Source organism: Eleutherodactylus coqui, chromosome 3 (assembly GCF_035609145.1).
Source record: "Eleutherodactylus coqui strain aEleCoq1 chromosome 3, aEleCoq1.hap1, whole genome shotgun sequence".
Classification (NCBI taxonomy): Eukaryota; Metazoa; Chordata; class Amphibia; order Anura; family Eleutherodactylidae; genus Eleutherodactylus; species Eleutherodactylus coqui.
In genome coordinates, this window is record NC_089839.1 from 133,154,756 (window position 1) to 133,179,083 (window position 24,328).

At 42.7% G+C, this 24,328-nt stretch overlaps 1 protein-coding gene across 3 annotated transcripts in view; it reads left to right on the top strand.

Moving 5' to 3' along the window:
- TMEM181 (transmembrane protein 181) overlaps positions 1–3,773 on the top strand; it is an 82,501-nt gene extending 78,728 nt beyond the window's left edge. For all 3 annotated transcript variants that reach the window (XM_066596092.1, XM_066596095.1, XM_066596093.1), the window contains exon 17: positions 1,847–3,773. In XM_066596092.1, coding sequence (XP_066452189.1) covers positions 1,847–1,925 — 79 coding nt within the window. In that variant the 3' untranslated portion in view covers positions 1,926–3,773. The remainder of the gene's footprint in view (positions 1–1,846) is intronic.
- Positions 3,774–24,328: the final 20,555 nt, after the last annotated feature.

Consider the following 24,328-nt stretch of genomic DNA (forward strand, 5'->3'; position numbering starts at 1 on the left):
CAAATCTGCCTTTCTGAAATCCAACCTTGAGGTCTGAGTCTTCTCAGGTCTTCCTGTCCTTGTTATCCAAAATTAATTTTCTCCCTGTTGGTAATGGGCCATGATACATGGAATGATTATTGATAAAATGGGCTATAATCATCCAGTGTAAAAAGCAAAAACATTGTTTACTGTTCGTTCATTATTCGTTATCGCTGACTTTTAGTCAACATCAAAATCATTGCTGCATCAAGGGCTTGTTGTTCTGTGTAAACGCTCAGTGCTCCACATAGAAGGAAAAGCCCGTGAACCAGTGGTGATGTCTGTCAGTCTAAACGCTCTGCACAAGCGATAACGACCTTAGCAGTGACGTCAGCGCTCGTTCAGTCATTTAGCCAACTGTCGTTCCTTTTTTGAGAGCTTGGCCATCTGATGTAGAAAGAGCATAACTTTTGCTTATCCAGGTGGCCTATAGTAAATGCCTACAATAGTGTCCTTTCTGTTGTTCTCTCCTTGTATTCTTACCTAAACAGTTTCTACAGAACTACCATGCTCTGTAGCTTGAATATTTGTGGAGATGATGCTTTCCTAACATACAACGCAACACCTCCTCCTCTTTTATTAGGTCTGTTTCTTATATATACGTTGTATCCTTCAAGCCTTGTGTTCCAATCATGTGCATCATTACACCAAGTTTCTGTGATACCTATGACTTCATATTTCTTTTTCAGTGTTAGGAGCTCCAATCTCCTTGTTTGTTTCCCATGCTCTGTGCATTTGTGTAAAAACATTTTAGTTTGTAATCGGTGTCTCTTGTTCCTCTACTTTCCTTCTGATTTTTTTTGTCTTTGTTCTTTCTTTCCACTTCTAATAGCAAGGTGCTCAGTTGTATTCATTAGTTGTATATTTTTGCCTTTCTCTTCCCTTCCCTTATTGTTGCAGTTTAAAGCTCTCCTAATGAGTGTAACAAGTTGTCTGCTTACCTGTCTTTGTAAGGTGCAACCCGTCTCTAGCAAGGAGTCCATCATATAGATAATTTAGTCCATGGTCTAGAAATCCGAATCCTTGCTGACTGCACCATCGACATAGCCAGTTGTTCAGCTCTAGAATACTGTTCCATCTACTTATTCCATGGCCATGCACTGGGAGAATAGATTAGAAGACCACCTGTGCTCCCAGTTCCTTTACTTTCCTGTGGAGGTCCTCAAAGTCTTTGCAGATATTGCTAGGTTCTTTTTGCAGTGTCATTTGTCCCTACGTGTATTAGTAGGAATAGGTAGTGATCTGTCGAACTGAAGAGTCTTGATAGCTTTGATAGTGCTACCACTCCTGTACTAGATTCTCATGTAGGGTATGAAAATACTGCACATGTGGTTTTGGATTACAGAACTTTGGCCAATTCTCTAAATGGGCGAGCAGCCAACTCTCTCCTATGCTGATAAAATGTATCGGTCTTGTAACACAAAGAATATTGGAAAGTTTATGGCATGTTCACGCTGCACGACATTTATGGCAGAAATTAACATGATGCGGAATTAAAACCTGTAGCATATCAAATTTACCCTCTCAATGAGGTGGTGAATTCTGCACCAAAATCTGCGTTATAAAAACACATCAAAATCTGCACCAAATGGTGTGTGTTTTAATGCAGACTTTCAACTGCGGGTCTGCTGTAGAATGTCCACTGCGAATATTCCGCAGCAAATCTGCCTTTAAATGTTAAAATTATTTGTATTGATGTATGTCAAGTAAAAAAATTGTTATATATAATATATGCTTTTCTTCATCATACACGCTTACCTCAATTCCATATTCAGCTTAGGGACAGTGAACATGTTCTGATATATATATTTATTATTGTTCACAGGAGTGACTATGAAGAGATGCCTCTTCAAAATGGACAAGCCATTAGAGCCAAGTACAAAGAGGAGTCTGATAGTGACTGAGAATACCACATTGGGATGAGTGCCTTCAAGAACAGGAGGAAACGTTCCTTGGAATGGACTATTATGCTTTATTACCATTGAATGCTGCTTTTTCCACATAGGATTTTTATGTTTCGTTTATTTTTTTTTTTAACTGTACAAAAGAAACTGCAGGATGTGAAATAGGGAGTATTGGTAATGGCCGGGACTCTGTCATGTACTTTTTTTTTTTTTTTAATCTTTATTGCCTCCCCAGTTTTTCTATTCGTGAAGTTTATGAACTCTTGTCATTCCTAATTGTCACACAGAAAATGTGGCTGTTTGGCTGCAAGTCTTTACCTCCTTATATTTTTACTGAATGGTGGTTTCCTATGTTGGAGTAAAGCTCATCTGCGTGGTATTTCTGATTTGCTAAGGAATTATGAAGGAAACACAGTTAAATGTAATGCACTACTTTAAAAGGGAATCTTACTGATGCTCCAGCTTATAGACAATCGGAAGAATGGGATCCAGACTACAGACTTCAATCAAATTGTCTGTATTCTGCTGACTAATATGCAAGTTCCATGGGATACTTTGTTGCTACCATAACAGAAGTGACTCTAATAATAAAATATTGGAAAATTACTATTTAAGCAGTGCACTAACTTTTCCTGAACTGTTGCTTCAGAGGTGGTGCAGAAATAAATGGATTCGCAGTAACTATATTTACTATCAGCAAATTTGTTCAAAAAATCTCTACATGCAAAACTCAGATGTAGCACAGATGTCCACTATGTTCACGTTCCTGATCATTCTTAGGCCAGATTCACACAAGAGTATGCATATTTGCATGCATTTGTGCCATTTCTTTGCACATCAGGTGTTCCATATTTGCGTGTGCAACTGTGTTTTTTAAATTTACTTTTTGTACGCCCAATAAAACCCACAACCATGGTCCTGTACATTAATTTCATATGTTCTATTTCCCTGGTCAAATATGCAGGAAAATAGAACATGCTGCGTATTTTTTTTATGCAACATAAGTACGCACGCAAAATTTGCACTTGTGAATGAACCCATTCAGATTGGTTCTATTCTCTGCATATTGCACACGTAAATACTGTCATGTGAATCCAGCCTAAAGGTGCCCATACATACTTGACTAAAGTTGGTGAAAATAGACGATTTCAACCAAAACAATTGTTTGGGAAAATTTAACAACATACTATTATTTTAGCTGACCGATGGGCGTAGATTTCAAACATGGCCGACTTTTTTCCAGATGATGACCGTGTCCATAGTTCAAAGGTCTTTTATTCATAGAAAGAAGTGTCACACACCAGTGATCTTTTAATCAAAGAATGTTGCCACCGTTGTCTGGTGTCACTGAACAACTGTACCAGCCAATGCAGACTGAAATGTGTATGGCTGCATGTGTGTAATGAACGTTCACCAGATAATTGTTCATTCAGTGGCTGTTAGCAACCTCCTTCTATCTAATGTGTATGGCCAGCTTTGGTTTGAAGTTGTGGTGGCTTCAGATGTTCTACAGATATGTTCTAGCCATCGGTCTGCAACATCTTATTCTGAATTAGTTTACATTCTTGCTGAGGTTGGTTCTTTTTGATTGTAAATAATCATTACATATCATTGTATATTTCATGCAGGACTAATGACAGCCATATGCATTGTCCTTTCCCGATTACACAAATGTTTTATCGCGCAAACATGGCTTTAGAATTTTATTTTGGAAATACTGTGTTACATTGGTTGCAAGTTGCCGCAGCAATCTTCTGATCTATACCATATTAATTGGTAAATACTTTTTTAAATTATGTAAAGGTGTTTGCATTCTTTTTAATTGTTATTAAAATTGATGATTCTTAATGCTATTTCTTATTGTATAATGCCATGTGTAGTTGTGTTCTTTTCTAGGGTTGTTTCTTATTGCAAATGAGGGATCTTTTCTCTGTAAAGAAAGCCTGTAATCACTGTTCTGTTGCCCTCTCTGGGTTCAGCATTCTCAATGTTGGAGTAATTCATACTATCGGTGATATTCAAGGGGTATCAAAGCATCGTCAACCAGGTATGCCAAATTGTCTGTATGGTGCATCGGAGAAGAACACGACATGGAGCAATAAAGTCTTGTTCCACTGCCATTCTGAAGGAAGTAGCCCACTCACAGGAATTTTTATTGCAAAAAGTAAAACCAAGAAGTCTATAATCCAATAACAGTGGACAATGCCCTATGTTATACCTTTTTGCAGTAGTAAAACAACAAATCATTATAAAGTTTGTCACTGAATATATAATGTGGCATGTTTCTTGCATTGTCTTAGACTGATAAGAGTGAAAGAATGCAGATACAATGACTAAATATGGTCTCCAAGAAACATTCAAACAGTCCCACTATTACTCTCATTATTACTTTTCTTACACAGAAAGCTGTCAATTGTCAGTAGCAAATTGTCAGCATGTTTGACAATCCTGCATGCTGTCCTTGGACAGATTCTGTTTAACATAAATCCTGTTCTTTATTGAGGATATTCACTATTGCCCCACGATTACAATCACAGGAACTTCTTAAGGCCCATTTTGACACAACAATTATCGCTCAAAATTCTCTCAAAAGCCATCTTTTGAGCGATAATCGTTCTGTCTAAATGCTCTGCCATCATGCACTATTTGTTCATCACTCATTTCTAGCCAGCAAGAAATTAGGGATGAGCCTTATCAGTGCCGCACCTTGATTTTCTCAACGAGCGGCACTAATTTCATTCTTTCAGTTGGTATTCCGCTGGGATATCCCAGCAGGATACCAGCTGAAAGCTTTGAGAACAAAGGAGCTGTTAGCGCTCCTGCTGTTTCTCAGAGCTAGCAGCTCAGCGGGACACCGCGAGAACAAAGCAGCTGTTTGTATAGACAAAACAGCTGCATTGCATTGTTCTCCAAGCCATCACCACAGTATCCCGCTCCGCCTACATAACTCTAATTAGCGACTTAGTTATGCAAAGATGATCGCCCAAAACTCACTCAAACTGTCATCGCTTCATGTAGATGGGTCTTTAGGTAATTGACAACAATACCGTAGATTACAGTTTAAAGAGCCAGACGAACAAAGACTGAAACACAATTCGGTGCTAACAGTAATATGGCATATACACGGAATGATTGTAGCTCAAAATTCGTTCAAACTAATGAAAGTGATCGTGTAGTGTAAATAGAAAAAAAAGCTTACTGCTCGTTCACAAGCTCTTATCGCTAAATCGCAGGCTTATCGTTCAGTATAAACGCTCCCTGCTCAGCACTTCACGTAGAAGTTGAAGCGTTAAGAGAGAAGTCCGCGATCCAGCGGCGAAGCCTGTCAGCCTAAAGACTACACAAGCTCTAACGACCTTAGTGGTGACGTCAGCGCTCGTGCTATCTTTCACCTGACTTGTCCCATGTAAAAGGGCCATTACTCTTTCACTGCTTGTGTCACAAAAAATGAATAATACTGTTGATGGAGTAGGTAGCTCTACCGTCTCCTGTACCAGTTTTGCTAATTGCCGCAAAACAACAGAGAAGTGTACAAAATTTCTTTCAGTAAATATTTACTATGGCATTACTGCAATACCTCATTGACTGTGTGAGACAAAACAGACTAAAAAAAAATGCTTATCGGTAAATTTGTATATTCTTTTGTAAAAAGCTTTACTGGTCAAGATAACAAAGGAAATGGTATGTATATATTTCAGACACAGCAGTACAGACTCCACTCCAGTAAGTCAGATATCTAAATCAGTGATGGCAAACCTTTTAGAGACCGAGTGCCCAAATTGCAACCCAACACCCACTTATTTATTGCAAAGTGCCAATATGGCAATGTAACCAGAAGGGCGGTTTCTGAGGAGTTTGAATAGCCGGATTTAAAAAAAAACCAAACATTCATGCGCAACTATGCTCTGTAGTGACGAGCATAGTTGAACATATGGCCATCTGTTTTACCCTTAGGGGTAGTTTTTAGGCGAACGTGGTGTTCTCTTATGCTGCTGTAATAATCACGGCTGTATAACGGGACAAAAAAACACTGAAGTCAATGGATTTCAGTGGTTTCGTTTTAACCAGTTCTTTACTTGCCCTTTAATACTATGGCCGAGAACAGATTAGCCCTGCTCTGTAGTAAATAGATAGTGCAGGGAAGATCGGGCAACAACTATTTTCCCACAGTTTTTTTCAAACTCCTGCGTTCTTGTGCAGAGTGTGAATGACCAGCAAAAGGGAAGAAATTGCCCTCATTCAGGTGCAACTGAGCCCTGTGCTGGTGAGCGTAGTTGCGCATACGGACATCTGTTTTCACCCTAAATGGCCTATTCTGGTCTTCGTACAAATGTAATTCACTGTCGGGAGACTGCTTGCATTATAGATTTTCCTGCTTTATTAGTAAAATGTGCACCTTACAGACATGGAGAACGCGTTTTGTTTTTTACAAAACCGAACCGCGTTCATGTCCGTAAGGTGCACATTTTACTAATAAAGCAGGAAAATCTATAATGCAAGCAGTCTCCCGACAGTGAATTACATTTGAACAAGAAAGCCAAGGAAACCGGTGGCTAACCCAGTCTTGCAAGATACACCTGCGGGAAGGAACAGAGAGCTGAAGCCTGACAAAGGTGGGACTGATTTTTTATTTATACTCTGGTCTTCAGCTCAGTTGTGTAGGCAGTGATAAGGTAGCCTTAGGGCTCCTACCCACTTGCGACTTTTTTTAATGCTGTGATATCACTGTGGTTTTTTTAACACGATTGTCAATGGGACTTTCTAATGTTAAAAACTAGAGATGAGCGAACCTATTCGGCCACGCCCCTTTTTCACCCGAGCGCCGCGATTTTCGAGTACTTCCGTACTCGGGCGAAAAGATTCGGGGGGCGCCGTGGGTGAGTGGGGGGGTTGCAGCGGGGAGTGGGGGGGGAGAGAGAGAGAGAGCTCCCCCCTGTTCCCCGCTGCTACCCCCCGCTCCGCCACGCCTCCCCCCGGCGCCCCCCGAATCTTTTCACCCGAGTACGGAAGTACTCAAAAATCGCGGTGCTCGATCGAGTAATTACTCGAAACGAGTAGGTTCGCTCATCTCTATTAAAAACGTATCGCACAAAAATTGCAAAGCACAAACTTGTGATGCGTTTTTAACATTAAAAAGTCCCATTGACAATCGCGTTAAAAAAACGCAGTGATATCGCAGCGTTAAAAAAACGTGTGAGCCCCCATTGAGAGGGGTGAACTTTTCAACGAAGACAGCGATAAAATTGACAGGTCGCAGATTAAATTTCGCACCACAAGTCAGTTTCGCACGTTTTTGTCCGGGTTATTTCCACAGCTTGTGGACAAGATTTTCAAAATCTGGTCCACTTTGCGAATACTGTAAATGTTGCAGAATACCACTCCGTGTGAACCCCACCTGTATGTTTACAGTTTGCTTATTAACCCCTAACGTATATTTACGTCATGCAGGTGCGGGGTATGTATGAAGAGAGATTGCAGGTTTACTACAGCTGACACCCACTCGCAATAGCTGCAATCGGCAGTGTCATTTATATTCCTGTGAATGTTGTTTGGGGGTTCTGTACGCCCAACCCCCGCGTGTGATGGCTTGATAGACTGCCTGTCAGATCGCAGTATGAGGTAATGCTACGGCATTACATCATACTGCAGGAGCGATCAAAGCATCGCTAGTTGTGCTCCCCCAGGGGAGGGCTAAGAAAAAAAAAGTAAAAATAAGATGAATAAAGTTTTATTAATTGTAAAAAAAAAGTTTAAATCGCCCCGCTTTTGCCATATCTATAATAAAAAAATCTAAATCATAAAACAAAAATACATATTTTGTATCGCCGTGTCCGTAAAAGTCCCATCTATCAAAGTAGTGCATTATTTACCCCGCACAGTAAACATCGTCCAAAAAATAAATAAATAAAGGACGCAAGAAATGCACTTTTTCAGTCACCCTGTCTCCCCGAAAAAAAATGCAATAAGAAGCGATCAAAAAGTCCTATGTATTCCAAAATGATACCAAAATAAACTACAGGATCTCTCGCAAAAAATAAGCCATCGCACAACTATGTTGACAGAAAAATTACAAAGTTATTGCGCGCAGAAGATGCAGCAGAAAGTAATTTAAAAAAAATTAGATGTCTTTGAAAAAAAATAATAGTACAGCAAAAATAAACTATACGTTTGGTATCGTAGTAATTGTGCTGACTCGTAAAATAAAGTTATCATGTCATTTTTGTTGCAGCTTGTGTGCCGTATACACAAGACGCAGTGAAAGATAGCGGAATGTAGTTTTTTTTCATTTTACTCCTTAGAATTTTTTAAAAGTTTTTCAGTACATTATATGGTACAATAAATAGTACCATTGAAAAATACAACTCATCCCGCAAAAAACAAGTCCTCATACAGCATCATTGATAGATAACTAAAGAAGTTACGATTTTTTTTAAACGGGGGAGGAAAAAACGAAAATGGTGGGGAAAAAAAAGAGGCTGCATCCTTAAGGGGTTAAATGTGACCTTTGAGCCGCCTGCACACAGTGGGGTCAGATCCTGCAGTGGAATCCAACCCTGTGCCTGGCCAGTGACCTCTGCGTACCTATCAGGATTCTTCATAATCTGTACTGCGGGTTTGCCAGCCAGCACGCATGCACAGTACAGATTATCCTACGTCGACACGGGTCCTGCGGCCATTCTGCAATCATGACTGCGAAATGGCCGCAGGATAAACTGCTTCCATTGACTTCAGTGGAAGCCGTCCGTGCGTAGCCCTCACAGAATTGCTGCATGCTGTGATTTCTCCTCTGCGAGCAGAAAATCGCAATCAATTTCTGCTCATGGAAGGGAAACCACGTATTTCCCTAGCATGCTATGGGGCGGTATGTGCTGTGGAGTCCGGAGGTGGATGCCAGCTGTGGACTCCGCAATGCAAATCCGCTGTGTGCATTCGGCCAAAATAGAACATGCTGCGATTTTTCATCCGCGAGTGAAAAGTTGAAATTGATTTCCGCTTGTGGACTTGGAAAAGTGATTTTCCATAGCATGTCTATGTGCAGTATTTGCTGTGGAATCCGGAGGCGGACTTCCGCTCCGGATTCCGCAATCCAATTACATGCATGTTCATGTGTGCAGCTGGGAGTTGGTGAACTGAGAAGGGTTTAGCAGTGAAACCCTTCTGCCAGTTACTTTCTTCCTCAAGCTTCTGTACATTCAGGTGTTTTTTTACAGAAACTTATAGTAATGATGCCCTTATCTTTGCAGTAAGTGCTGTTATCTTACATTAACCAGGTAGCTATGGCCTTCCTTTTAACATCTGTCCAGATTTTCCTTACTGCTTCACTCAAGCTCCACTCCACCCTGCTCACAGGACAGCTCTGCATTTGAATTGCCCTCCTTCCTTCTGACAGGGGAGGAAGGAAGCACTCTGATTGGGCTGCTGTGCGGAGGGTCGGGGGAATGAGGAGCTGCTAGATAAGTGTGTTCCGGCAATCCCCTTCACCTCAGGCTGACGTCAGTGCTGGATTTCAACTGCCCACCTTACTTCTGACAGGGGAGGAAGCTCTCCCATTGAGCTGCAGTGCAGAGGAGAGGGTGATACTAGCGAACAGCACGCGTTCTGACAGAAAGGGCTTAGCGTGCCCTAGGTTCACCAGGACTGATCTAGATGATTCCATGTCAGGAGAGTGTAATAGCACTAAATACCAAGAAGAAAAGTCCCAGACTTGGTCTAGTGAAATATATTACCATCCTGTTGTGCCACCAGAGCAAGTCTTTAAATGGGCCAATCGTTTAATTTTGCAGTCGTGTTCCAAGAGCGAACTTTTTCATTTTTCCATTGACACAGCCATATGAGGGCTTGTTTTTTGCAGGACAAGTTGTATTTTTGATGGCATCATTTTGGGGTATATATATAATGTATTGCATAATTTTTGTAAAAAAAATTATAGCGAGATTGGGGGGAAAAAAATTCTGCCATTTGTTTTTTTGGATTTCATTTTTACAGCATTTAGCGCGCAGAATAAATAACGTGATAATATGATTCTCTGAGTCAACACGATTCCGACAATACGAAGTTTATACAGGTTTTTTATGTTTTGCTATTTTTGTACGTTTAAAACATTTTTTTTTCCTTAAAGGTTTGCTTTTGTGTCGCCACATCCCAAGAGCCGTAGTAATTAGAGATGAGCGAACGTATTCGTCCGAGCTTGATACTCGAGACGAGTACCACGCGATGTTCGAGTTACTTTCACTTTCATCTCTGAGACGTTAGCGCGCTTTTCTGGCCAATAGAAAGACAGGGAAGGCATTACAACTTCCCCCTGCGACGTTCAAGCCCTATACCACTCCTCTGCAGTTAGTGGCTGGCGAGATCAGGTGTCACCCGAGTATATAAATCGGCCCCTCCCGCGGCTCGCCACAGATGCATTCTGACAGAAATCAGGGAAAGTGCTGCTGGTGCCGGAGCTGCTATAGGGAGAGCGTTAGGAGTTCTTTTAGGCTTCAAGAACCCCAACAGTCCTTCTTAGGGCCACATCTGACCGTGTGCAGTACTGCTGAGGCTGCTTTTAGCAGTGTTGCACAATTTTTTTTTTGTATATCGGGCGTGCAGAGCATTGCGTCTGCAGTCTGCAGTCATTGTACAGAGTATAGGGCCAGTACTGGTGAGGCAGGGAAAGAGATATTCAGGCTACATAGGCAGTGGGCTTTTTCCAAAAAATTGGGGAAAAATACTATATTTGGGCTGCCAGTGACCGTCTTCAGTTTACTGCGTGTCAGCTAGGGGTAGTAGTCCTAATTAATACGCAGCTAAGCGTTACAGCAGGCTTGCGCAAAATTGTTTCCTGGATCTGCTGTCTCTGTTACATGATCGCCGTCATCCCGCCAGAGGGAAACAGTATACATAATATTATACGCTGCCTACAGTATCTATCTGCTGGGGGTAGTAGTCCTAATTAATACGCAGCTAAGCGTTACAGCAGGCTTGTGCAAAATTGTTTCCTGGATCTGCTGTCTCTGTTACATGATCGCCATCATCCCGCCAGAGGGAAAGAGTATAAATAATATTATACGCTGCCTACAGTATCTGTCTGCTGTATCAGCTCAGCATTTTAAAAAAATAGAAGCAAAATACTTAAGGCCTACTACTGGCCTTTGGCCACTTGACTGCTTCTGCGCTGTGAATTCCACTAGCTCAGTCATACGCACCTACGTCTCACTACAGGTGTGCGCAAAATTGTTTCCTGGCTCTGCTGTGCGTTCCGTAAGGGAAGTCAGCCTCCAACCACAGGCCAATAAGCGGCACATTTAATTACAGCGTTCTGTTTCTGCACTACTGGTAATACAGCATGCTGAGGGGTAGGGGTAGGCCTAGAGGACGTGTACGCGGGCGAGGACGCGGAGGCCCCACTCAGGGTGTGGGCACAGGCCGAGCTCCTGATCCAGGTGTATCGCAGCCGACTGCTGCGGGATTAGGAGAGAGGCACGTTTCTGGCGTCCCCACATTCATCTCACAATTAATGGGTCCACGCGGTAGACCTTTATTAGAAAATGAGCAGTGTGAGCAGGTCCTGTCGTGGATGGCAGAAAGTGCATCCAGCAATCTATCGACCACCCAGAATTCTGCGCCGTCCACTGCTGCAACTCTGAATCCTCTGGCTGCTGCTCCTCCTTCCTCCCAGCCTCCTCACTCCATTACAATGACACATTCTGAGGAGCAGGCAGACTCCCAGGAACTGTTCTCGGGCCCCTGCCCAGAATGGGCAGCAATGGTTCCGAATCCGCTCCCACTGGAGGAGTTTGTCGTGACCGATGCCCAACCTTTGGAAAGTTCCCGGGGTCCGGGGGATGAGGCTGGGGACTTCCGGCAACTGTCTCAAGAGCTTTCAGTGGGTGAGGAGGACGATGACGATGAGACACAGTTGTCTATCACTCAGGTAGTAGTAATTGGAGTAAGTCCGAGGGAGGAGCGCACAGAGGATTCGGAGAAAGAGCAGCAGGACGATGAGGTGACTGACCCCACCTGGTTTGCTACGCCTACTGAGGACAGGTCTTCAGAGGGGGAGGCAAGTGCAGCAGCAGGGCAGGTTGGAAGAGGCAGTGTGGTGGCCAGGGGTAGAGGCAGGGCCAGACCGAATAATCCACCAACTGTTTCCCAAAGCGCCCCCTCGCGCCATGCCACCCTGCAGAGGCCGAGGTGCTCAAAGGTCTGGCAGTTTTTCACTGAGAGTGCAGACGACCGATGAACTGTGGTGTGCAACCTTTGTCGCGCCAAGATCAGCCGGGGAGCCACCACCACCAGCCTCACCACCACCAGCATGCGCAGACATATGATGGCCAAGCACCCCACAAGGTGGGACGAAGGCCGTTCACCGCCTCTGGTTTGCACCGCTGCCTCTCCCCCTGTGCCCCAACCTGCCACTGAGATCCAACCCCCCTCTCAGGACACAGGCACTACCGTCTCCTGGCCTGCACCCACACCCTCACCTCCGCTGTGCTCGGCCCCATCCACCAATGTCTCTCAGCGCACCGTCCAGCCGTCGCTAGCGCAAGTGTTGGAGCGCAAGCGCAAGTACGCCGCCACGCACCCGCACGCTCAAGCGATAAACGTGCACATAGCCAAATTTATCAGCCTGGAGATGCTGCCATATAGGGTTGTGGAAACAGAGGCTTTCAAAGGTATGATGGCGGCGGCGGCCCCGCGCTACTCAGTTCCCAGTCGCCACTACTTTTCCCGATGTGCCGTCCCAGCCCTGCACGACCACGTCTCCCGCAACATTGTACGCGCCCTCACCAACGCGGTTACTGGCAAGGTCCACTTAACAACGAACACATGGACAAGCACAGGCGGGCAGGGCCACTATATCTCCCTGACGGCACATTGGGTGAATTTAGTGGAGGCTGGAACAGAGTCAGAGCCTGGGACCGCTCACGTCCTACCCACCCCCAGAATTGCGGGCCCCAGCTCGGTGGTGGTATCTGCGGAGGTGTATGCTTCCTCCACTCAACCACCCTCCTCCTCCTCCTCCTACGCAACCTCTGTCTCGCAATCAAGATGTGACAGCAGCAGCACGTCGCCAGCAGTCGGTGTCGCGCGTCGTGACAGCACAGCGGTGGGCAAGCGTCAGCAGGCCGTGCTGAAACTACTCAGCTTAGGAGAGAAGAGGCACACGGCCCACGAACTGCTGCAGGGTCTGACAGAGCAGACCGACCGCTGGCTTGCGCCGCTGAGCCTCCAACCGGGCATGGTCGTGTGTGACAACGGCCGTAACCTGGTGGCGGCTCTGCAGCTCGGCAGCCTCACGCACGTGCCATGCCTGGCCCACGTCTCTAATTTGGTGGTTCAGTGCTTTCTGAAAAGCTACCCACGCTTGTCAGACCTGCTCGGAAAGGTGCGCCGGCTCTGCGCACATTTCCGCAATTCCCACACGGACGCTGCCACCCTGCGCACCCTGCAACATCGGTTTCATCTGCCAGTGCACTGACTGCTGTGCGACGTGCCCACGCGGTGGAACTCTACGCTCCACATGTTGGCCAGGCTCTATGAGCAGCGTAGAGCTATAGTGGAATACCAACTCCAACATGGGCGGCGTAGTGGGAGTCAGCCTCCTCAATTCTTTACAGAAGAGTGGGCCTGGTTGGCAGACATCTGCCAGGTCCTTGGCAGATAAAAGTAAGCAGAAAAATAAGCAAAAACCCAAGAATACATTGAACCAAGAACTGGGAAGTCAATCAGACGATCAGGATTAAATAACAAATACCACAAAATTTCTTACATCTATGATGAAATAACATCAATTGTAGCTCTGTTCTATACAATAGCATCCTAAGTACCTTGTACATCTACCAGTAAAAATCTAAGGTCTATAAGGTAGCATTAGGTGCTCTTGATAAATCAAATGATATACCATTTATTATCCTTACACTAGTTATCGCTAGTCCCCGGACCCCCATAGTGATGCTCCCTGAGCTATTTCTTCAGTATTACTCAGCAGAGTGGAAGGCCTGTCACAGGCTTCAACCAAAACGCAGGATTCCCTGTAGCTCTAAATTGTAGTCCGGTGTTTGATGCATGAGAATACCTAAATGTAACAAAATACAAAACATACTAGCACTATTGTATATTGCTTAGTTAACAAAAAAATGTAATAATTAATCTTGAATTCATTAGCTGGTTAGCTAGCTCTAATATTCAGAGCATTTTATAATCTAGCTTGTGTTAACTAATCTCTATCCATAGTATGATTGGGCAAATAAAGTCATCTAGTAGGCCTAGTTCATAAACATTACATGAGGCTTAGGTCGCCTGCAGATGGGCGGAAATTCCCGCAGAATTTCCGCCCCTGGAAGCTACCATAGGATTGCATTAACAAATGCAATCCTAGGCAAACGGACGCGATTTGGCCACGCAAAATCTCATGCGGCAAACAAATCGCGGCATGCTCTAATTCTGTGCAGGGCTCTGCGAGCCCCACACAAAAACGTCACTCACCGGCCGCCGAACCCGCTCTGCGCATGCGCCGGCTGCCCGGCAGCCAGCACATGAAAGAGCCGGGGCCGCGGGAGTAGGTGAGTGACACGCTGCTCTCTGCAGACGCTTGGGTCGGGTCTCGCAGCTGGATCTGACCCGGCCATCTGCAGGCGGCCTTACTATTGTTCTCAGCTAATTATCTGTAGCTCCCCTGCAAAAGTGTGCACTCGGAGCTCAGCATTCATGACAGACCATTATGTGGTAACACAAAATTTACCGTGTGATCTAGGGCTGCGGACAATTTGTTATCTAAAAGGTAGAGCATAGCTCTGGGCCAATTTTCTACCATTTTATCTGATATATTGTATACTATTTTATTAGTTAGCCCATTGTAATCCCCATAGGGGATGTGATTTTGAACCAGAGGCATTACATTATTAGTGAGTTCCGCGCACACACACATCCTGTCCAGGAGGGATACAGCCTATAGTGACATTTTTAACTGCACAAATGAGATGGCACGAGGATCCCCTGTTCATGAGAACTAACCAGGGATAACCGAGCCATGTGTAACCATTTTCAGGAAATATATACACATAAACATGAATACATACAAAAATTTATTTATTTTTTCTCTTTATAAACATGACTTGACCTTCTTCATAATGGGGCAAGAAGGGGTAGGCTCGCAAAAGCATAGAGGAGGATATTATAAGAGCATGGGTACATATTTTGTGTGTATGTGTGCATGCGTATATATATATATATATATATATATATATATATATATATATATATATATATATATATATATATATATATATATATATATATATATAATATATCCATGATAAAACATAATTAACAGTAATATCTAAACATAGCTTGAATAATTCTCATTAAAACACGCTTCGTTTACTTTTAACCTATTTGTAGAGCTAAACACAGAGCTAGTGTGCTAGCCAAGGACAGTGATAATCTTCCAGTCTGCAACTTTCACTTCTTTATCATTAACCCCTTAAGGACATGGCCTATTTTGGGTTTAAGGACGCAACGATTTTTGGTGGATTTTCATCTCCATTTTTCAAAAGCCATAACTTTTCTACTTTTGTGTCGACGCGGCCGTATAAGGGCTTGTTTTTTGCGTGGCGAACTGTAGTTTTTGATGGTGCCATTTTTGGGTACATAGATTATATTGTAAAACTTTTATTATTTTTTTATAATAACAGGGAGAGAAAACGCATCAATTCTGGCATAGATTTTTTTTTTTTTACGGCGTTAATCATGCAGCATAAATGACACAATCCATTTTTTCTGCGGGCCAGTACGATTACAACGATACCAAAATTCTTATATTCTTTTAGGTTTTTCCACTTTTCTGCAATAAAAACCCTTTTTTTGGAAATCTTTTTTTTTTTCTATATCGCTGCATTCAAAGTCCTGTAACTTTTTTATTTTTCTATGTAAGGAGCTCTATGAGGGCTTATTTTTTGTGAAACGAGCTGTAGGTTTTATTGGTACCATTTTGGGGAATATATGTTTTTTTTAATCACTTTTATTGCCTTTTTTGGGAGGCAAAATGCTAAAAATTAGCATTTTGCCTCTGTTTTTTAGCATTTTTTTAAACGCTTTTTTCCGTACAAAATAAAGAGCATGTTTAACTTATTGTACAAGTCATTATGGACGCGTCAATACCAAATATGTGCCATTTTATTTTATTTTTACCTTTTTATTATGCTAATATGAGTAAAAGCACAGAAAAAGGGGTTTTTTAACCTTTTTTTTTTACATTTGTCTTTTTTGTACATTTTAATTAGCTTTTTTTACACCATCTATGTCCCTCTGAGGGATTTAAAGCACAGGACTGATGATCGCTGTCATAAGGCATGGCAGGACTTCTGTCCTGCCATGCCTTATCACTTATACAGCGATCCCAGGCACTGGCAACACAGGACGCACCCTTACATCTTGGGGAGGGAAGTGGTTAACATAGGATAAAATAAAAAATATACTGAAAAACTTAATGTGCTGCACCCATCCCCCGTGGATATCACATAGGGGCTGTTATACGGTTTTGTTTTGTTTTTTTGTCTATTACCTACTACCCTCTTAAAGGGGACGTGCTATGTGCTTAAGGGGCTCATGTATGAGAAATCATCATATGAAGCATAAACATAACAGGTGATTATATAACCTTGTTGCATTTATTGTAAGCCATTTGTGTGCCCTATCTCTGCGCACAATGTAGATATCTAGAATGGCATTATTCAAGATGCGTATCACCTAATTTCTTTCTGGGCTCCTAATCTTCTGGAATGATCTCTATTCTTATAATCCTATAAAATCAATTTTATATGTCATTCCAGAAATGTCTAATAATCCAGAATTTAGAGGCCACACCCATAGACATTCCAATGGTCTGTGTAAGTGGGTCACAACCTCCATGTACACTGAAATGGCTTCTATTAAATTTGTCACATACTTGTATTACCTCTGAAATCAAGACAATCTGAAAAATATAATAGAATATCAGCAGATACTTTCTTTCGATCATTTTCAAGTAACCTTGACGCATCCATATATCATGAAAGTTTAAAACACTTTTTTCCCCTCTTTCCCAAAAGTTCCATGCTGTTTTTACTGCCCTTTATTATAATTGTTTCTCAAATTTGTTGTGTAAACATACTTTAGTCTGCAGGTACACTAAAAAAAAATAAGATATAACATTTGTTGCTTGGTATCAATATATTACAGCTGGTCACGTGGGCCCACAGCGGTTGGGTAACTCGCAGTCTGCTTATTGTCTGGGGACCTTCTAAATAAAAAGGAATTCTTCAAGTGAACTATATTCCATATTGTAGAATGAAAAATGGCAAAATTTAAATCCATATACTTCATTTTTAAATTCAGGGTGTTGAAAATTCTATTATGTCATTATCCAAATAATAACTTAAACCCATTTTTTCCTTATCCTCTCCACGACAGCACCAGCTTAGATTCTCTGATAGGACAGGAAGCATACCGAGAAGTTTAAAGTCTCCCCCCTTCCTACCTTTTTCAGTATTCTTCCTGTCCTGTCAGTGGAAGGACTGCCGAGGAGAAGAGGCATAAAAGGCAAAAAGAGGCATTTTCAATACAGATGCCTTCCCTTCGGCGTCTCTTCAGTACCTTGGATCTTTACAAAAATCATGGCAGAAGTTGCGTCAATTCTAAGAGAAAGATCTTTTACGGTCATACCTTATTTTGGCGACATTCTCTTAGTCGCTGACAGCAAAGATCTTCTGCTGTCCCACGTTGCAGCCACCATGCTGCTACTCCAGCATTTGGGGTGGCTGATAAAATGGGAAAAATCTGACATCGAGCTAGGTCAACAGAAAAAGTTTCTCGGGATCATATTGGATTCAGTACTTCAAAGCTCCTTTCTCCCCACTTCTTGGAGAGTGGATCCTTGTATTCGAAATTCCGCATTTTCTATCAAAGAGGTCTTGAACCATCAGGGCTGCAATGTTCCTTTTGGGCAAATTGTCCACCGGAATTCCAGTGGTAGCATAGACTCAGCATCACTCCAGGGTACTCCAAAAGTTTCTGCCAGCAGTATAGGACAGGCAACAGCACTCGTTCGACAAGAAGGTCATTTTGACAGACGCCCCTCTTTGGTGGCTATCAGAAACAAATTTATCAAAAGGGTAGAGGGGTTTTCCAGACTCGGTAATATCAATGACCACGGACGTCAGCTTTTAGGGCTGGGGCACCCAAGTAGGGGAATCCTACTTTCAGGGAGCATGGCCCCAAGAAATAAGGAGGCATTCCTCAAACGGCAGGGAACTCTAAGCGATATGGAAGACTCTCAGGCATCCAGAAGCCTGATTCAGGGAAAACATCTCAGAGTCCTATCAGACAATGTTACAGCTGTGGCGTATGTATGCCATCAAGGTGGAACTGGTCAAGCGCTATTACAGAACATAGCACAAAGAATTTTTCAATGGGTAGAAAGGAATGTCCAGTCAATTTCAGTGACACACCTGAGAGGAGTCCAGAATACAGCAGCAGATTTTCTAAGCCACCAGAGGTTGGACCCCGGGGAATGGGTCCTCTCTCAGGAGGTGTTTCAGGGGTTGACTCTCAAATGGGGAGTCCCCAGGATAGATTTGTTGCTACAAGGAAAAATCGGAAGGTAGAGGAATTTTTTTCTCTCAATCCACAGGATCGTCCATCAGGTCTAGACACATGCAGAGTTGGGGACAGGAACTAACTTATGCCCTTCCACATTTCCCTCTAATTCTTAGGGTGTTGCAGAACCTTCGGCACGAAAGTTGCGTGTTGATCTCGATAGCCTCTCTTTGGTCCAAGAAAAGCTGGTTCTCGCTGCTAAAAAAATCTAAGTATCAGCGACCCGATATCCCTGCCTCCCCACAGGGACTTGCTGGTCCAGGGGCCCCTATCTTACCAAGAAGTGGAAACTTTACATCTCATGGCCTGGTTATTGAAAAATCCTTCCGCCTAAAGAAAGGGTTTTCCCATAAGGTAGTAGACGACTAATAGGATTTACTCTAAAATGTGGAAAAAGTTTTGCTCCTGATGCAAAGCTAGACAGCTTGTAGCCTCATCTCCAGATACAGGTACAATACTGGAATTTTTGCAGGAGGGGTTGGACTTACAGGCAGTATTACAGTATATCTCCTCCACGGATCAGTGAAGAAAGAACAAAAAATTGTTTTTGCAATTTCAGGGAAACAACAAGGGCAAGAAAGCTGTTAATAGCTTGATTGGCAGGTATATCCAGTCAGCCATCTCTGAGGCATATAGAGTTTATTAATAATAATAATAATAATCTTTATTTGTATAGCACCAACTTATTCCGCAGCGCTTTCAAGCATGGGATAAATGCAAACAATACAACAATTGCAATGTGAGGTACAATCAGTTTGAAACAATTGGGGTGGGAGTGGTACAGGAGGTGCAGGGCTAGACCTTTTATGTGATAGGCATGGTGGAAGGTGTGGGTAGCCATAGGGAGGGGCGGGGGACTAGATCAGGTGATTTGGAATGCTTCCCTGAAGAGGTGCGTTTTTAAGGCACGTCTGAAATTTTGTGCATCAGGAATTGTGCAGATGCCTTGGGGTAGAGCGTTCCAAAGAATGGGTGCTGCTCTGGTGAATTTCTGGAGATGAGCATGTGAGATTTGTATTAAAGGGGTGTTTAGTCTGAGGGTGTTAGCAGATCGGAGTGACCGGGCTGGGTGGTGTACGGACAGGAGGGAAGCAATGTATGGTAGCGCAGCGCCATGCAGAGCTTTGTGGGTGAGGTTGAGGAGTTTAAATTTAGTTCAGCAGTGGATGGGCAGCAAGTGCAGCGACTGGCATAGTGTAGAGGCATCTGAGTAACGGCTGCATAGAAAAATGAGCCTAGCCGCTTCCTTTATTATAGACTGGAGTGGAGCGAGTCTGGAGCGGGGGAGGCCGATGAGTAGCGAATTGCAGTAGTCAAGCCGGGAGTGGATGAGGGCGACCACGAGTGTCTTTAGGGTGTCTGTGGTGAGCAACGGCCATATTTTAGCAATATTTCTGAGGTGCATATGGCATGTTTGGGCCAGAGATTGGATGTGGGGGGTAAAAGAGAGGTCAGAGTCCAGTATGACCCCAAGGCAGTGGGCATGCTGTCTGGGGGTTAAGATGGTGCGAGACACTGGAATGGAGATGTTATGGGGAGATCGGTTGGAAGGTGGAAAGACTAGGTCAGTTTTTCGAGAGGTTAAGTTTGAGAAAAAGGGAGGACATAGTGCTAGAGACAGCGGACAGACAGTCGGTGATATATTTGAGTTTTAAATAAACCAATTACTAAAGAATCTTAAAGCCCATTCCACAAGAGCAATGATGTCTTCTTTGGCAGAACATGCTTCCCTGGACCAAATATGCAGGGCCGTGATGTGGAAAAATCCACACACGTTTATCAAACATTATAGGTTAGATGTTCGGGCAAACGAGTACTTAGCTTTCGGACGTAAAGTCCTGGCTGCGGTTGTCCCGCCTTAAGAATATTTTGTTTCTCTGGTATTTCTCAGCTGGTGCTGTTGTGGAGACTATAAGGAAAGGTAGATTAGCCTTACCGGTAACCTGTGTTCAGGAAGTCTCCACGACAGCACCCGTATATCACTCCCCCCCCCCCCACATTCAAAGAATTTTTGTTTTCATTCGGATTTTTTATCTTCTCTACAGGTTTCTTTGGGATAGGGAGGATACAGTTATTTTAGGTATATAGTCATACCCCCTGCCAGGTCTTTCATTGTAATTACTGAGGGAGCCTTTAAACTTCTCGGTATGCTTCCTGCCCTATCAGGGGAAGTTAATCTCAGCTAGTACTATTATGGAGACTTCCTGAAAATGGAATTACAGGTAAAGCTAATCTACCTTCTTTTATGTTCCCCATATATACATCAAAAGATATTACCATACCCCAACCAACACCCTAACAGGGATATCTAGAAGCAATGAGAGAGATGCTATACCATATGACAGCACAGAGGGAGGGATCAACAAAGAGTTTTATTCACATCACACAGACATTCTAAAACCACTTAATTCACAACCTGTAATTTATCTAACATGTTTATTCATTGCAAGCAACACAGCGACACATTTACCCCCTCCCTCTCTGTAAGACCTTTAGCATATATTCTTCACTGAAGTCAGAGAAATAATATTCCACCCTTTAGAAAAACTTTGACTGTTATCTCTTTGTGAAACAAAATAATAGCTATTTCAGCACTGCTACATACTTCAAATATGGCAAAAGATATTATAGAGCAGACAGAATCTTTAAACAACTTCAAATATTAGTAATTAATAAGGGTATATCTCTCTGAGTGTCTAAGTAGCAATATGAATAGAATATACCCCAGCGGTAGTCTGACAAAGAATTTCTCTACTGTCTCATCTTTCTGTGTTATGTCAGTCAAAGTCAGACTGTGTGCTGGGCATATATATATATATATAAAGACGAAAGCCCTCACTGACTCACTGACTGACTGACTGACTGAATGACTGACTCGCCACTAATTCTCCAACTTCCCAATGTCGTAAAAACATGAAATTTGGCACAAGCATAGATTATGTCCAAAATAGCAAGAGTAAAGGGGAATCTAATTCTCTCACTTCCCGATGTTATAGAAACGTGAAATTTGGCACGAGCATTGATTATGTCATAAATAGGAAAAGTTAATGGGTCCCAACTCGATTATTCAATTCTAAGCGCAAAAGAATTAGCGTCCAAATTTTACGTGGGGAATCTAATTCTCTCACTTGAAATCTGGCACGAGCATTGATTATTATGTCATAAATAGGAAAAGTTAATGGGTCCCAACTCGATTATTCAATTCTAGCGCAAAAGAATTAGCGTCCAAATTTTAAGTACGTAATCTAATTCTCTCACTTCCTGATGTTATAGAAACTGGAAATTTGGCACGAGCATTGATTATGTCATAAATAGGAAAAGTTAATGGGTCCCAACTCGATTATTCAATTCTAGCGCAAAAGAATTAGCGTCAAAATTTTACATGCGTAATCTAATTCTTTCACTTCCCAATGTCAAAGAAATTTGAAATTTGGCACAGGCATTGATTATGTCATAAATAGGAAAAGTTAATGGGTCCCAACTTGATTATTCAATTCTAAGCGCAAAAGAATTAGCATCCAAATTTTAACGTACGTAATCTAATTCTCTCACTTCACGGTGTCATAGAAACTTGAAATTTGGCACGGGCATTGATTATGTCATAAATAGGAAAAGTTAATGGGTCCCAACTCGATTATTCAATTCTAAGTGCAAAAGAATTAGCATCCAAATTTTACGTACAGAATCTAATTCTCTCACTTCCTGATGTTATAGAAACATGAAATTTGGCACGAGCATTGATTATGTCATAAATAGGAAAAGCTAATGGGTCCCAACTCGATTATTCAATTCTAGCAAAAAAGAATTAGCGTCCAAATTTTACTTACGGAATCTAATTCTCTCACTTCCCGATGTCATAGAAATTTGAAATTTGGCACAGCCATTGATTATGTCATAAATAGGAAAAGTTAATGGATCACAACTCGATTATTTAATTCTAAGCACAAAAGAATTAGCGTCCAAATTTTACGTATGGAATCTAATTCTCTCACTTCCTGATGTCATTTTATATAAAGGTAACGTCGCATGGTTACCTCCACGTGGTGTTTCCTGCGTAACACAAAGAACCATGCAAAATGGTGAACATATTTTTTCCCGGTATCTCTAAAGTAACCACGACTTCATAAGATTTTCCGTGTGAACGCCAGATAAACACCAGTGCCAAATTAACATGGGCGAAGCCGGGTATATCTGCTAGTACATTGATAAGGAGACTGAACAGTCCGTAAATGAGTAATCCAAGAAGGTATTGTCAGCATCTAGTCCGGATTCGCTCTGTCACAGTTGTCTTTTAAAACACATCTTCTATGTTCACAGATACATTTTTTTAAAGTCCTGGATTGCCCTCTCTCTCTCCCCTACAATCTGTTTGGCGATCTTTTGGACACTATCCCGGTTAGTACCATTACTTAGCAAATTCCTAATAATTTCCTGTTACCTGTTGTATTTCAACTGAATACTCAGAACAACTCTATCCTGGTAGCCAAGGTGTAACTACTCACCAGGAAGTACACCTAGAGGAAAAACACACTACTCACCAGGCAGTGCATTCTGTATTCTATCCTGATAATATAACTAAGCAATAAATAGCTGAACCCTTTAGCACATGCTACACACCAGGTAGCACAACATGATACTGCTCTCTGCCAATTCAACAGTCAAAAGAAACACACCCAAGAGGAGGACAGCAAAGACTGGGGGGACTTACCACTTACTTTAGCTCCCCAATAAACAAAGAATACTTACAACATCTGCTGGCTTGTTGTGGGTAGGCCACAGCCTTTATTTAACCATATAAACTTTATTTCAAACGTAAAATACTTTCTCTTTACCTTCCATGCCAAATTAAATGTCCATTTTTTTACTGAAACTTGTTCTTGTATACTGCGGCATAAGAAGGCCCTTAACGGCCTGTAAAGCCCTACCCTTCCTAGCTGGCATGGAAGACCTAACTACCGCCAACCGGCTGTGACAACTTCCTAACTACTTCACATTAATCCACTGTTTTTCTTCACCCCCCCCCCCCTTAGCTCAAAGGGCGGGCGGGCGTCTTCACTCTTCTTTCTCCTGGTCCCGACTGAAATCCTTCACTTCCTTCTTCTTTACTCCCAGTTAACCCCTCCCTTTCCTGTGGTCGCTTCCTCTCTCTCTCTCTCCTCCCCCTCTCCCCCCCCAGTCATCAGCATCTTCCCTATACGTTTGCTGCTATCTAGACTGGGGGGACTTACCACTTACTTTAGCTCCCCAATAAACAAAGAATACTTACAACATCTGCTGGCTTGTTGTGGGTAGGCCACAGCCTTTATTTAACCATATAAACTTTATTTCAAACGTAAAATACTTTCTCTTTACCTTCCATGCCAAATTAAATGTCCATTTTTTTACTGAAACTTGTTCTTGTATACTGCGGCATAAGAAGGCCCTTAACGGCCTGTAAAGCCCTACCCTTCCTAGCTGGCATGGAAGACCTAACTACCGCCACGAAGGATGCAGCATATTTCTATGCTGCACTCCGCCCCCCACATGCCAGCAATAATGCCGACTCCACCCCATCCTGCAATCTAGACAGGAAAATATCTAACCCTATCTCACTAAGATGAACCCCGTCACCCCGCATCATCCCGCGCTCTCTTCTCTCCAGCTCCCAGTGACGGATGGCTATTCCGCCCAAGGCTTGCACGTGCTTCGATATCCTGAAGTTAACCGTTCTCCGCACTCGTTCAATCGCCTCATTATCTCTCGCTTCTCTCCAGATTCTTCTGGCCACTATGTCTGACCAGACA